The 14657-nt window shown below is 45.4% G+C and overlaps 1 protein-coding gene across 2 annotated transcripts in view; it reads right to left on the bottom strand.

The window, feature by feature from the left end:
• Positions 1–14657, bottom strand: part of IPO9 (importin 9) — a 109749-nt gene that overhangs the window by 32255 nt on the left and 62837 nt on the right. For both annotated transcript variants that reach the window (XM_040337839.1, XM_040337840.1), the window contains exons 17-20: positions 10262–10390; positions 9840–10115; positions 9570–9736; positions 8821–8954 (exon numbers count right to left, since the gene is read on the bottom strand). In XM_040337839.1, the coding sequence (XP_040193773.1) occupies positions 8821–8954; positions 9570–9736; positions 9840–10115; positions 10262–10390 (706 nt within the window). The remainder of the gene's footprint in view (positions 1–8820; positions 8955–9569; positions 9737–9839; positions 10116–10261; positions 10391–14657) is intronic.

The following is a 14657-nucleotide window of genomic DNA, read 5'->3' as shown; positions in this document are numbered from 1 at the left end:
CTGGAAAAGACGTTACTGGTTAGCGTAACTCTAATTTTCCCTTTTCGTCTTTCAGGACAGCCACAATGAGAGGATTGACGAGCACTTACCAACTAGGGTGGGAATACAGCTTGCAAAACCTTTCGTCCAAAGGCATGCTCACCTGCCGACATCAGGTCCACTCCGTAATGTTTCAAGAAAGTGGTATAGCTGGACCATGTTGCTGCCTTGCATATCTGTTCTGGCGTAGCTCCAGCCTTTTCTGCCTGAGAAGCTGCCAAAGCTCTGGTAGAGTGTGCCTTTATCCCTGTAGGGATCTCCTTACCAGCTAAAAGTATATGCCTGTCCAATGGATTCTCTGAGCCATCTGGCAATAGTGCGTTGAGACGCTTGGTAACCTTTTCTGGCCCCAGAAAACAAAATAAATAATGAGTCGGACTTTCTAAATTCTTTTGTCAGCTCTAGGTAGTGCAGGATGCATCTCCTGACATCCAAGGTATGAAACCTCAACTCCCCTTCACCTGAGAGGTTGGGACAAAAGGAAGGTAAAACTACTTCCTGACTCCTGGATCGGTCTTAAAAATGACCCGATCTGGAAAAATAACACAAAAAAGGGGGTCTAACAGATAAAGCTTCTATCTCGCTGACCCTCCTAGCAGTAGTCACTGCAACCAAAAATACTGTCTTTAAAGCGGGAGTTCACCCATTTGTAAAAAAAATTTTTTATCCCCTTAGCTTCCTGCTCGTTCGGTCTAGGGGAATCGGCTATTTGTATTAAAATATGAGCAGTACTTACCCGTTTTCGAGCTGCATCTTCTTCAGTCGCTTCCGGGTATGGGTCTTCGGGAGCGGGCGTTCCTTCTTGAGTGACAGCCATCCGAGAGGCTTCCGACGGTCGCATCCGTCGCGTCACTCGTAGCCGAAAGAAGCGGAACGTCGGTGCGGCTCTATACTGCGCCTGCGCACCGACGTTCGGCTTCTTTCGGAAAATCGTGACGCGATGGATGCGACCGTCGGAAGCCTCTCGGAAGACTGTCAATCAAGAAGGAACGCCCATTCCCGAAGCCCATACCCGGAAGCGACGGAGAGGATGCATCTCGTAAACGGGTAAGTACTGCACATATTTTAAAATAAATAGCCGATTCCCCTAGTAAAAACGAGCAGGAATCTAAGGGGGAAAAGTGCCCTCTAAGGGTGAACCCCCGCTTTAAGGTCAGTTCCTTTAGAAAACACTTGTCTAAAAGGCTCAAAGGGGACACCAGTGAGGGTCTGTAAAACTAAGGACAGGTCCCAAGTGGGGAAGGGTGGGTCCTGAGCTGGTTTCTGTCTAGATAGAGCCCTGAAAAACTTGATTACACAGGGGTTGGTGGCCAAAGGTTTTTCTAGGTATGCACTGAGCGCAGGAATTCCAGAATGGCTGTGGGGCTCTGCACCGAACAGGAGCATCCTACGCACCACTTGTTGAAGCGAAGCCAGACTTTCCAGTAAATCTGGCGAGTCTTTTTTTTCCTGCTGTTAAGGAGGGTGGCAATCATTTTTTCTGAAAATCCCATAGATTTCAGTATGCCCTCCTCAGTAGCCAGGCCACTAGCTTCCACTTGTGTACTTGAGGGCAGAGGACTGGGCCCTGTGAGAGAAGATCTTCTCAAGGTGGTAAGAATAGGGGGGGGGGGGGTTCCACAGCTAGCCTCTTGGGGCAATGTGGTGCCACCAGGATCAGGTGGTTCCATGTTTTCTGAAACTTCCTCAGCACTGGGGGTAACAATACCAGTGGTGGGAATGCGTAGCACATTCTGAACTGCCAGCTCTGTTTAGAGAGGGGGTCTTCGCGATTTCTTTTGACGCGAAGAGGTCCACCTCCAGTGGTCCCCATCTCTTGACCAAGAGACTGAAGACCTCCTGATTGAGGCCCCATTCGCCCTCTCTCTCAGTCGAAAGAGACTGAGAAAGTCTGCCAACACATTTTTCTCGCCTCTCAGAAAGACTGCTGAGAGTGAGAGTGTGTTGATCTCAGCCCAGCCCAGCCCTGACAGAACTCCGCTTCTCGTGCCGCCCTGCTTGTTTAGGTAAGCTACGGCCGATGAATTGTCCGACCTCACCTGAGTGTGGTGCCCCTGGAGTTCCTTCTGGAAAAATCTGAGGGCCAGACCAAATGCCCTCAGCTCCTTCCAATTGGACGATCTCTTTTTTTTTTAATCCACTTTATTTTTCTTTTCATTTTCTTATTTCATACATAGATATGACTGTTCGGCATCCATTGCAATCCAATTAGAATACATTATACAACGTTTTTACATTCACATGATATTCCAATGTACATCTCTTTATTTTAATAATCCACCCCCTCCCCCTGTCCTCTGCACTCTACATAGAGAATTTATCCATCACCAGTTTTGGTGGTGCGACACTCGCATCTCCCAACCAGGAATGCCAAATCTCCTAAAATTTACCCTCTGCTTTCCTTCGTTTGTAGGCCAGATGTTCTCTACCCAGCAGGGAATTAACATACGCAATCCATTGCTTCCCTGTGGGGACCCCCAAGGCCATCCAATAACGTGCAATGAGCTTTCTTGCCAAGTACAGCAATCTTGTTACCATATAATACTTTACTTTTGTATACTCTCCAGGGTCAATAGCCCCTAACAAGTATATCTGGGGGTCCAAAGGAACTGGTACCTGTGCTACACTGGTAATACACTGGGATACTTCCTTCCAGTACCTATGAAGCTTTGGGCATCTCCAAATTAAATGTATGAAGTCCCCTTGCTGTACTTTGCACTTTGGGCACATAGGGGTATCCCTTCTTCCCCATCTGTGTAATTGTGGCGCTGTTCTATAAGCCCTGTGTAGGATAAAGAGTTGCGACAGTTTGTGAGACGCAGAGACGGATACCACCGGGACAGATTCAAGCGCCCTCTCCCACTGGTCTCGTCTACCTCCCCAATGTCTTCTACCCATTTCCTGCGGCTTCTAAGGGAGACATGGTTCTGGATTGTCATAAGCAGTCCCTCATATATTTTTGTTATCAGTCCTCTCCGAGCATCTGCTTGCAGAACCGCCATCATCAAAGGTGACGGTGATGTTACCACCAGCGATCGTGTTTGTTGTTGTCTGTAGAGCATGCCGGAGCTGGAGATACTGATAGAAGCCCCGCGGGGCTAATTGGTATTCCCTACACAGCTGTTCGTAAGTTTGCAGTTCCTCACCCTCGTACAGCTGCGAAAAGAACCAGATTCCCCTCCTTTTCCAGGACGTGAAGCCTGCTAAATCCTGTAGCTCTGCATATCTAGGATTGTTCCATATTGGAGTGAATGGTAACAGACCCTGTCCCCAAAGTCTTCCGTAGCTCCCCCCATACCTTTTTAAGGAGGGTTCCTGTAGGTGCTGAATGTGGTATACCGGGCAAGCCCATCTCGAGATGGGAGGCTGCCTTTAATGAGGGAACCGTACTAATCACCAAGTTTCTATTCGGATCCTCTCTTTCGTCCCGTTCCCATCCCGCCAGCTGTTGTATCTGAGAGGCCAAAAAATACATTTTGGGGTGTGGGACCGCCAATCCCCCCCTATCCTTTCCATATTGTAGAGTGGTTAAACTAATCCTGGCTACCATTTTCTTCCAATATTAACTCCTGCATCTGAGTGTCAATTCTTTTGAACCATTTGTTTGATATCCACATCGGTGAGTTATGGACGATATATAGGAGTTGTGGAGCCCATACCATTTTTATTAAGTTGGCCCTACCTAGCACCGATAGGGGGAGTTTGCACCAGCTGTTACATTTCTCTCTTTGTTTTGCCAGTAGTGGACCCAGATTCAGCTGAAGGTATTCAGCCGTGTCCGGGGAAACCACCACACCCAGATAGCAAAAACGACTTGATATAGTAACCTGCTCTGCTCCTATATTAAACCCAGAGAAGCCTCCAAATTCTCTTATTATCCCCATTGCAGTTCGCAGCGACGCTGCGGTATCACCCAAATATACAAGTATATCATCTGCATATAGGGAAATGTTTTCTTCCCTCTGGCCCCTGCAAAACCCGACCACCTCCGATGTGGTTCTAAGCAGTATCACCAAGGGCTCAACTGCCAAACGAACAGCAGTGGGGATAACGGGCATCCCTGACGGGTGCCTCTATGTAGCTCAAATGGAAGGGAGAGGTTATTGTTGACTCGGAGTCTAGCTCTAGGTTTGGAGTAAAGCACCTTTACCCATGCTATAAACCTACTCCCTAATCCAAACCTAGTCAATATTTCCAAGAGGCAGGGCCACTCCACACTATCGAACGCTTTAGTAGCATCCAGTGACAGAATAGCCCTACCCCCTGGATTATCCTCCGCCATCCTCTAAGTTCATATATATTCTTCTTATATTATCGGCCGTAGAACAGTTAGGTATAAAGCCAGACTGGTCTCGATGCACCAGCCTGTCTATAACCTGCGATAACCTTTTGGCCAAAATTTTTGCTAGAAGTTTGACATCCGTATTTAGTAAAGAAATTGGACGGTATGAATCGCGAGACAACTTATCTTTACCTGGTTTAGGAAGTAGTATAATTATGGCCTCCTGCATACTAGCCGGTAGAGTTCCCATATCCACTGTCTCAGATAGTGCTTCCAGAAAGGGCTGCAATATAACCTCTCCATATTGAGAGTATACCTCCACTGGTAGTCCATCTGGACCTGGGGATTTGTGTTGCGCGGCCCCTTCCAGAGCTTCCTTCAGTTCTGCCAGTGTGATAGGGAGATTTAACATCTCCCTATCCTCCTCAGCCAGTTAGGGGATGGGACAACCTTGTAGAAACGAGACCATCTCTACAGTCTTGGTTCTAGAGGAATATAACTCCCTATAAAACTCATAGAAATCATTTAAGATGTCAGAGCTAATAGTGTGCGTCTCCCCAGACTCCACCCTTATGGCCAAAATATTCAAGGAATCCCGCTGTTCCATAGCTACCAGTGCTAGGATGTGTCCCGTGTTTTCCCCTTCCTTAAAGTGGCTCTGTTGGTGAAAATATCTCCTCTTCTCCGCTGCCGTCAACAGTACCGAATTGTACAAGGATTGCGCCTCAACCCAAGTCCTGATTATTCTGAGAAGGGTCCGCTATCAACGCTTGTTCTTTGGTTTTCATTTCATCCCGGACGTTATCCTCAAATTCCCTGGAGCGCGTCTTAATGCCTGATATTTCCCTAATCAGGCACTCCCCTCAGAAATGCTTTTAATGTGTCCCATACCACCCCTGCACTAGCAGTACCCCTATTAAAGTTGCCAATACTCCTGTAGCAGGCCTACCGTCCCATCTAGAGATGGGAGTAAGGTCAGCCAGAATGGGTTCACTTTCCACAATGGGCGGCCCGATGCAACCGTGGCATCCAGTCTAACCCAAAATGGAGAGTGATCCGACAATAATCTTGGCTCATAGGCCGAGTCCCTTACCCTTTGCATTAATGCTTAGTTTCCCAGTCCCAGGTCTATTCGAGAGAGTCCGCCATGCGAGGCAGAGTGACACGAGTAACATCTCTCGTCTCCATGTCTCTCCCTCCACACATCACGGAGTCCCAATTCTAAAAGCAACAAAGCAATCGGACGATCTCTTTAGTTCTTCGAACTTCCAGATGCCCTGAGCTGGAAGGGATCCCAGGTGTGCCCCCCAGCCCTTGCCACTTGCGTCTGTGGTTACCACCCGAGACACCGGGATAAGCCACAGACGTCCCTGCGACAGGTTTGTTACCTTCCTCCACCACCAGAGGGATCTCTTTACCTGAACTGGTACCTGAACTAAGGTGTCTAGAGCCTCTAGACTGGTGTCCCACACCCTTAGAACGAAGGCCTGCAGGGGGGGGGGGGGGGGCGAAAGTGTAGTCCTGCCCATTGGACTGCTAGGAGGGTATATGTCAGCAGACCTAGAGAAGACATCAGAGATCTTATCGAGACCAATTGGTTGCATTGTAGGGAGGCCACTGCTCTGTCCAACTTTAAGACCTTTTCCGTAAGGGAGAAACACCCTTAAGAGAGTTCAATCCAACAAGTATCCTAGGTATGTGATACGTTGTGAGGGGAGAAGACTGGACTTCTCCAAGTTCAGTAGCCACCCCAGGTCTGTTAAGACTTTTATCGTCATCTCCAGTTCTTTGGAAAGCTGCTCTGGAGAAGCTGCAAATAGGAGCAGGTCGTCCAGGTAAGCTATTATGGACACTCCCTGAAGTCGCAGAAACGCCACGGGTTCCGCCAGAACCATGGTAAAAATGCGGGGTGATGAGGATAGCCCGAATGGCAGAGCCTGGAACTGTAGGTGTACAATCGTTCCATCCAAGTCTACCGCTAGTCGCAGAAAACTCAGAGCTTTCTGCGATCGGGACGTGTAGATACGTGTCCCTGAGGTCCAGGGATACCACGAAGCAGTTGTGGGGAAGAAGGGCGCTGACTGTGAATATCGACTCCATGCGGAATCGTTTGCAAGTAATTGACTTGTTCAGGGGTTTTAAATTCAGAATTAGCCTGAATTTCCCGGAAGCCTTCTTCACAACGAAAATGTTTAAATAGAATCCCTTCCCTTCTGCTTCTGGAACTCTGCGGACCACGCTCTGACTTTCCAGATCCCTTAAGGCCCCCAGCAAGGCTTCGGACCTTTCCCTGCACTTCGGTAACTGCGTAACCAGGAATCTCTGGGGGGGGGGGGTGGTCTTCTTATGACCCCCCAGGATGAATTGGTTGGGAGAAATCTGCTCAGGAGGACGAAAAATCGCCCCTCCTCTGACCTTGACTTTAGGGGTCCAAGCTTTCCTCTGTCCTTCAGTCTTGGGTGCCCCCTTTTGTTTTTGTGGACGAAACCCCTTCTTTGTCTGCACTGGGGCCTTTCATTTGAGAGGAATGGACTTCTTATCTGCCCTGCGGTCTAGAACAGTTTCCAGACCTGGGACAAAGAGCAGGTTCCCGTCAGGGGTATCCCACATAACTTGGCCTTAGAGGCGTTGTCACCTGGCCAAGTTTTGAGGCAGAGGTCTCTTCTGGCCAAGTTAGCCAGGGCTGCCAACCTGGTCGACATGCGGATAGATTCCGCTGAGGCGTCAGCTATATAAGCGATTCCTCGCAGGATTGTGGGAAAGGAGGACAAGATGGTATTCTTAGCTGTTCCAGCCTCAATGTGCTCCTGAATCTGAGAGCCAGTGCTTTAAGTTGCAGACCACAACTGTTACAGCCAATTCTGGCTTTAGAGTCCCCATAGTAGAGTCCCATGTCTTTTTCAGAAGGGAGTCTATCCTCTTGTCCATTACATCAGCTAGGGCTCCTATGTCCTCGAACGCTAGGTCCGTGTTTCTAGAGACCTGGCAGAAGGCTTCGTCTAATTTGGTGGTTTTATTCCAAATAGACGCTGGGTAATCTGAAAAAGGAAATCTTCTTTTAAAAGACCTAGAAAAGAAGGGCTTCCTCTCGGGATCCTGCCATTCCTTTTTAACCGTGTCAATCAGTACTTTTTTTCTGCTCCCCCAGACCCTTCTACATTTGGTCATGAAGGGTTAAAGTTTTTTTGTCAGACTGGATACAGAGAGTTGTATAAATTGCCCCCAAGAGGTCCTCTACCTCATCCAGGGATAATTTTTATCTGGAGGGCTTACTGGACTCCCCGTCCTGGCCCTCCTCCTCTGAACCCTCCTGAGAATCAGAGGTGACACTATCTGGACATGCCTGTACAACACCGGAAGGACCTGAAGCCTCCTCTGCCCTCAGTGTAGTGGCAGGTGCAGAGCCCTGAGCCAGTGGAGAAGTTGTCTCCTGGGAGATGGGATTAGAGGGGAGTTGAAACCTTTCAAAGAGATTTTTAAAAGATGAAAAGTGGACGAGCGCTCCTTAACGGAAGCTGCTAGTCCTGACATCTGCTCAGAATCCCTCTCTCTAACTAAGGTGTCTATGCAGCTCTTGCATAAGACCTTTACCCATGATTCCCCTAGAATGTCCCTACAGGAGGCACACTTCCTTCTAGAGGTATGGGTTGACTTTTCTGTGGCTTTCTGAAAAACAAACAGAAGCAGAAAAAAATAGCTATTGAGCTGATGGAAACAACCCTGGGAGCGCACTGACCCCTTATAGAAACAAAGGGATCAGAGCCCCCCGCCTGACCCCCCCCCCCCATAGACAGAACCATGTATGGGGTGGGCATTCCTAGATAGAGAGGAACCCTCACTAGGATACTCTTACCTTAGGAAGGCTGGAGGTAGTGTCACTGTGTGTCGTCTGAGCATCTGCTTCTGACATGACTGCAGGTGGCTGCTTGCTACAGAGTCAACGCTGCCTGTACACGCTCCAGATTCTCTCCAGCGTGTGCCCGGCCCCCTATCAGCTCCGCGACCCGGAAGTCGCGGGTCAAAGGGAAACCATCCGCCCTCCGCCGAAAATGACATCACCTGCCGCCCGGCCTGCTGGTTCGAAAAAAATGCGGCCTGTAAAGTATACAGGGGTCCCCCCCAGCCTGCTACCACGCTCGGCGAGGATGGGGTGGCTTCAAAATGGTGCACATGCACTGCACTCAGGTAGCCCTGGAAGCCCCCGCTTCACTTCAGGTGTGTAAAACAGCCTCAGTCCCCTGACTGACCGGTCTGGTTCCATGCACAGTGTCTCCTCTCCGTAAGGAAACACTAACAAATGAGGACCGGCAGGGGAAGTAAGAATGTATGGACTGGCGCAGTGTTTCCTGAGGAAAAGGAGGAGCCTATGTCTCTTATTGTGGCTGTCCTGAAAGACGAAAAGGGAAAATACAGCCACCACATCAAAGGACTCATAAGCTACAGTATAATACTTTTTTGTTTTTGGCTTATATATTTGCTTTAAAAAGGTCAGAACATACTTCTTGAAGTTTTAGATCTGGTGCGGATTCCTTCTTCCATATCAAATACTTCATCTCCCTTTACTTTAATATCTTGCAGTCTTTTGTCATCCATTGTAATGCCATATTGGAGAATCTTGCACAAAGCCACTGAACTATGAGGGCGAGAAAGGCACATTATGGAGAGGCACATTATGGAGAGAACATATACTGCAATTCACAGATATTTGTAGGTAACCTATTTAAAAAATAACCATACCTCCCAACAGTAGTAACTGGAAAACCATATCAAGCAAGAGTTGATGATTAATAGTAGCTAAAGATCATAATTAATCCACTGAAGTCAAAATTATTTCCTAGATAAGTGTCAAAACTAGGAGGTGCACTGAATGGAAATGGAGATGGAAACCAAAAATGCAGGATGCACTTTGCCGAAAACCGACAGTTTTTAAAATATCTATATATTGTATATAGAATTGTATTATGTTCGACTTTTCTAATCATTAATTTAATTGGCACCTTTAACACAAAAAATAGTTCAAGAGAAATGTATCCCTTTAAAAATTCAATGCACGTTTTTACACTGGTGCAGTGCTGTTAAAAATCCTGCTTGCTGCATTTTTAGTCCCATAAACAGCATTTTTTTTGCACCGAAATTTTGGTGCATCTCTAGTCAAAACAAATTGTCCAACATTCTACCATCCAATACAGGTTTATAGGAGGTGAACAGAAATCACAATTCAAATGCTGTAAAACAAAATCTCACTCACCTGACTTTGCCTTCATATTGCCCATAGAACAAATGTTGTCGACTCATCCATTCTGACATTACAAATTCTAGAGCGGGTTTACCAGTGGGCCCGGGCAGACTGCAAAGGAACTCAAGCAAAGGCTCCAGTTGAGAGTTTGCTAGATGTGCAAACACCATAATTAATGACTGAAAAAGAAGAAAGAAAAAAAAAGAAAAAGAAAAAATTGTCAATTCCCAGAAGTACATACAATGGCTATAGCGTACCGACAAAGATCAGTTTGTGCATTACCTGCATGACACTAAGTGTCTCTGCTTGCTGCATCTTGCTTAGGATAGCTCGCAAAATCTGGTCCAGATTTTCTCCCAGTTCACGTCCAGCCTTAGAAATTAGGGTAGAGACAAGGCGCCCTACAAATGCTGCAGTGAATTCAGAAGTGCGAGGATCCAGTAGCTGGCTAACTACTTGCATAACATACCAAAGACCACTATGACCCTGCTCATCCTGCCATTGTGCAATCTGCTCCAATGCAACAGAAACGTAGGCGCGAAGACATTCACCACCATTCTGAAAACAGAAGATGCAATAAATCCTAGGTTTCAACATCATATCACAACCAATGGTCCTTAAGTAAATATAGCTAATCCACCTCACAGCCTGTAAATATTATGTTTGGTCTCGAGAAATGTTCACCTCAACATTGAAAGGAGTACCTGCATAGTGGTATTGTCATCTGTACGTAGGGTACACTGGGCAACTGCAGGAAAAGCCTGGCAAATGAGAAGCTCTGAAAGAGGTGGCTTTGTGTTCCTGACAACTGTGGTCAAAATATCAATTGAAGTCTGCAGAAGAAATTAAAATAAATTAGTGAGACAAAGCATGTGTTTGTAAAAATTCCACATTTGTCACAGCTTTTACATATAATATATTATTGTTAACCATGTGTTACTAGTTAATTGAAGTCAGTACCAAACAAAATAACCTGACAATGGCTTTATAGTAGGTCACAGTTACATGCGTTTCAAACGTCATGCGAGTGGTAGCTTTTCTGAGCTGCTCTTTATCACAATCGAAATTGACCTGAATAGCAAAACATTTTTTCTATTAATAATTCAATGTGTATTAAACAAATTTAATGGTCTATACTTAAAAAAAATAATAATATATTAAGCTTTTCTTTTAAAAAGACTGCCAGACACTCTATTAGAGTAAATCCTTTCTAAAAACAAGCATTCTAAATAGCTATTTAGAGCCGTCTTCAGGCTAGTCACATGACTCGCAGCTGCTTTTCAGCTCCTATACACGGCTACTGCAGGAAGGACAGTCATCTCCCTCTGACATCAGCCGGGGAGATCACGTGGCCGCTCGGCTCCTCCCACAGACGCTATCTCGGAGCTGTAAAGCGGCCGAGAGTTACGTGACCAGCCTGAAGACCGCTCTAAATGGCTATTTAGAATGCTAGTTTTTAGAAAGGAATTACACAGTGCTGCATGCCAGCCTCTAGTCGAGGAGGTTGGCAGTGACAATTTTAGGATTTTTTATTTAAAAAAATAGCGGCGGGGGGGAAGCAGATTACACAGCACAAGCACTGTGTGTTTAATCTGCTTTAAATGATCAGACTCTGTAATTTTTGGGTTAACACTAAGCTGTAAAGAGGTGTAACAAATTACAAATTTAAGATACCCATCTGTTTTGTTCCTTAAAGTGGTTGTAAAGCCAAACACACAACTTGCACCTACGGGTAAGCCTAGATTACACGGTTAAGGAGATATTGTCACAAAAACGGGCACAGATGTCTATGGCGCATACGCGCCATAGACAACGTCGCAGGCGCACTGAAAGTGCAGTTTTTGTGAATGGGACAAGCCAGGGTTAATGTCGTATTTCGGCGCATGCGCGGGAGTGACGTCATCGCCGCTCTGGCCAATCACAGAACCGATAACAGGAGGAAACTCAGAGGGGACATGACGGCCGGAGGAGGACAAGCAACACTTAGTGGGCTTGGATTTAAGGTAAGTGCCACATAATGAACTAGTAGCTGTTTGATTCAGTCTTCTCTGATCTTCCCCTTTCACAGTCCCCAATCCATCTCATAGTTACATAGTAAGTAAGGTTGAAGACAACAGTCCATCCAGTTCAGCCTTTGTTGGTGTGTGTGTGTGTATAATCATTTCCCATATACCTGTATATTGTGTTCGCTAAGATGCACGTCCAAGAGTCTTTTAAAACTATCAATACTCCCTGCCGACCCCACAAATTGTGGAAGAGTTCCACATCCTTACCGCCCTGACAGAGAAGAACCCCCTACTTAGCTTAAAGTCGATGTAAACCTGATTCAGGAAATTTGAACTGGGCACATATCTGTATCGTTTTCTTATCTCTCTTCAAAACCCTGTGTCTTATACATTTGTCCTGCTCCGTTGGTCTGTTATCAGCCTAAGAACTTTTGACAAGCTCTCCAAGACCCAGAGATAGAAGAGTATGTCGGAAGAGGTTTCTATAGATTAGCAGCCAGCTAAACTATACACAGGCAACCTCTGTATGTGTGGGGAGGGGGGGTGTGTGCCTTTCCTCCAATCAGCTGTCTCACAGTCTCTCACAGTGTCTAGTAATGATCTCCTTCTACAGGGGAACCAGGCAGAGAAAATTCTAACAGAACGTGCACTTTCTAAACAGTGTATCAAAGGGGAAGACAGACGATCTACATGTAAAACTTATATATATATATATATATATATATATATATATATATATATATATATATATATTTGTTTAATCTCTGTGTATCATCTGAGGTGGGTCACTTCACTGGGTACATGGAGGGTTCACATCCACTTTAGGATTAAACCGCTTCTCTTCCAGTGTCATCGTGTGGCCCGTATCTTCTTACACTCTCTGGGACTGAAAAGTTTACGCTGGGATCCCCTTAAGATATCTGTATATTGTGATCATATCTCATCTCAAGCGTTTCTTCTCCAGGGAGAATAGTGCTAGTAGTCATTCCTCGCAATTTAGGTCCTCCAGTCCTCATATAAAATGTTGCTGCAATTATCTGGACTCTATCCAGCACATCCTTTTTGAAGACTGGTGACCAGAGCTGCATGGAATACTCCATATGTGGCCAAACCAGAGTTTTATAAAGTGGCAAGATTATCGACAAACAAAAAGATTGAGCCATTTATCCCATCATCTATATAAATCATCTATATAAATAAACAAAATTTGTCCCAGGACAGAACCTTGGGGAACCCCACTAACAACTCTAGACCATTCTGAGTATATGTTATTTATCACCACCCTTTGGACAAGCCCCATGTAGCCAGTTTTCTATCCAAGAACATACCCTATAATTCACACCCACAGACCTCAGTTTGTGGATTAAGCTTTGTGAGGGAACTGTATCAAATGCTTTTGCAAAATCCAGATACACCACATCTACCAGCCTACCTTTGTCCAGATGGCAGCTCACTTTCTTGTAGAATGTTAACAGGTTGGTTTGGCAAGAACGATCTTTCGTAAACCTATGACGTTTACTACTACTGATAATGTTTTAATCAGCAAATTCTTGGATACGGTCACTTATCCCATCAGATAGTTTACAAAACTACCTATGTTAGACTGACTGGCCATGCTCAGTTTGGTGTGTATTGCTAGAGCGCAGTTTTTTTTTCTTGGGAGGGTGCATGTAATCGGCACAAGTACAAATCGGTATTGTCCAGAAAGAGGGTCAGGGGTCCTGTAGCCTTATAAGACAATCAGAGTAGAATAAACTCCTCCTACAAGCTTTAACGAGACACTGATAGAAGTCATAAAACTGCTACTCACTGCTGATGAGAAAAGGTATTTAGCCATTTATATTTACTAAAATAATTGTGTTACCCATGTTCTGTGTCAGACCAGATATAGTGAATGCAGGGTCCTGGGTTTAGCAACACTTTAATATTATGATACTGAGGTTTTATTTCAGGTTTACATCAGAAAAGGCACTATACAAATACCAGTTGGGGGAACAGAAAGATGACAGCACAATGAACTTAATGTTGAGAAATTTGTAAACATATTCATTATCAGGTGGTGACTAAATAAATCCACAGGTACACTTAAAAAAAAAAAAAAAAAAAAAAACCTTTTAAAGCCACTTGTGTCTGAAAATACTTTACGGTTATTTAGTTCATTATGTATGAGGAACCTTTAACCGTTTAACCACTTCCCGACCGCCGCACGTACATATACGTCGGCAGAATGGCACGGACAGGCACATCAACGTACCTGTACGTGCCTGCCTAGACGTGGGTCGGGGGTCCGATCAGGACCCCCCCCGCTACATGCGGTGGTCGGGTTCCCTCGGGGAGCGATCCGGGACGACGGCGCGGCTATTTGTTTATAGCCGCTCCGTCGCGATCGCTCCCCGGAGCTGAAGAACGGGGAGAGCCGTATGTAAACACGGCTTCCCCGTGCTTCACTGTGGCGCAGCATCGATCGAGTGATCCCTTATATAGGGAGACTCGATCGATGACGTCATTCCTACAGCCACACCCCCCTACAGTTGTAAACACACACTAGGTGAACACTAAATCCTACAGCGCCCCCTGTGGTTAACTCCCAAACTGCAACTGTCATTTTCACAATAAAGAATGCAATTTAAATGCATTTTTTGCTGTGAAAATGACAATGGTCCCAAAAATGTGTCAAAATTGTCCACCATAATGTCGCAGTCACGAAAAAAACGCTGATCGCCGCCATTAGTAGTAAAAAAAAAAAAAAATTAATAAAAATGCAATAAAACTATCCCCTATTTTGTAAACGCTATAAATTTTGCGCAAACCAACCGATAAACGCTTATTGGCCTAAACTGAGGGAATTTTTTTTTTTATATATATATATATATATATATGTTTTTGGGGGATATTTATTATAGCAAAAAGTTAAAAATATTGAATTTTTTTCAAAATTGTCGCTCTATTTTTGTTTATAGCGCAAAAAATAAAAACCGCAGAGGTGATCAAATACCACCAAAAGAAAAAAAGGACGCCAATTTTGTTTGGGAGCCACGTCGCACGACCGTGCAATTGTCTGTTAAAGCGACGCAGTGCCGAATTGTAAAAACCA

This window comes from Rana temporaria, chromosome 2 (genome assembly GCF_905171775.1).
Source record: "Rana temporaria chromosome 2, aRanTem1.1, whole genome shotgun sequence".
In the NCBI taxonomy this organism is placed as follows: Eukaryota; Metazoa; Chordata; class Amphibia; order Anura; family Ranidae; genus Rana; species Rana temporaria.
This window is presented reverse-complemented; position numbering and strand designations above follow the sequence as displayed.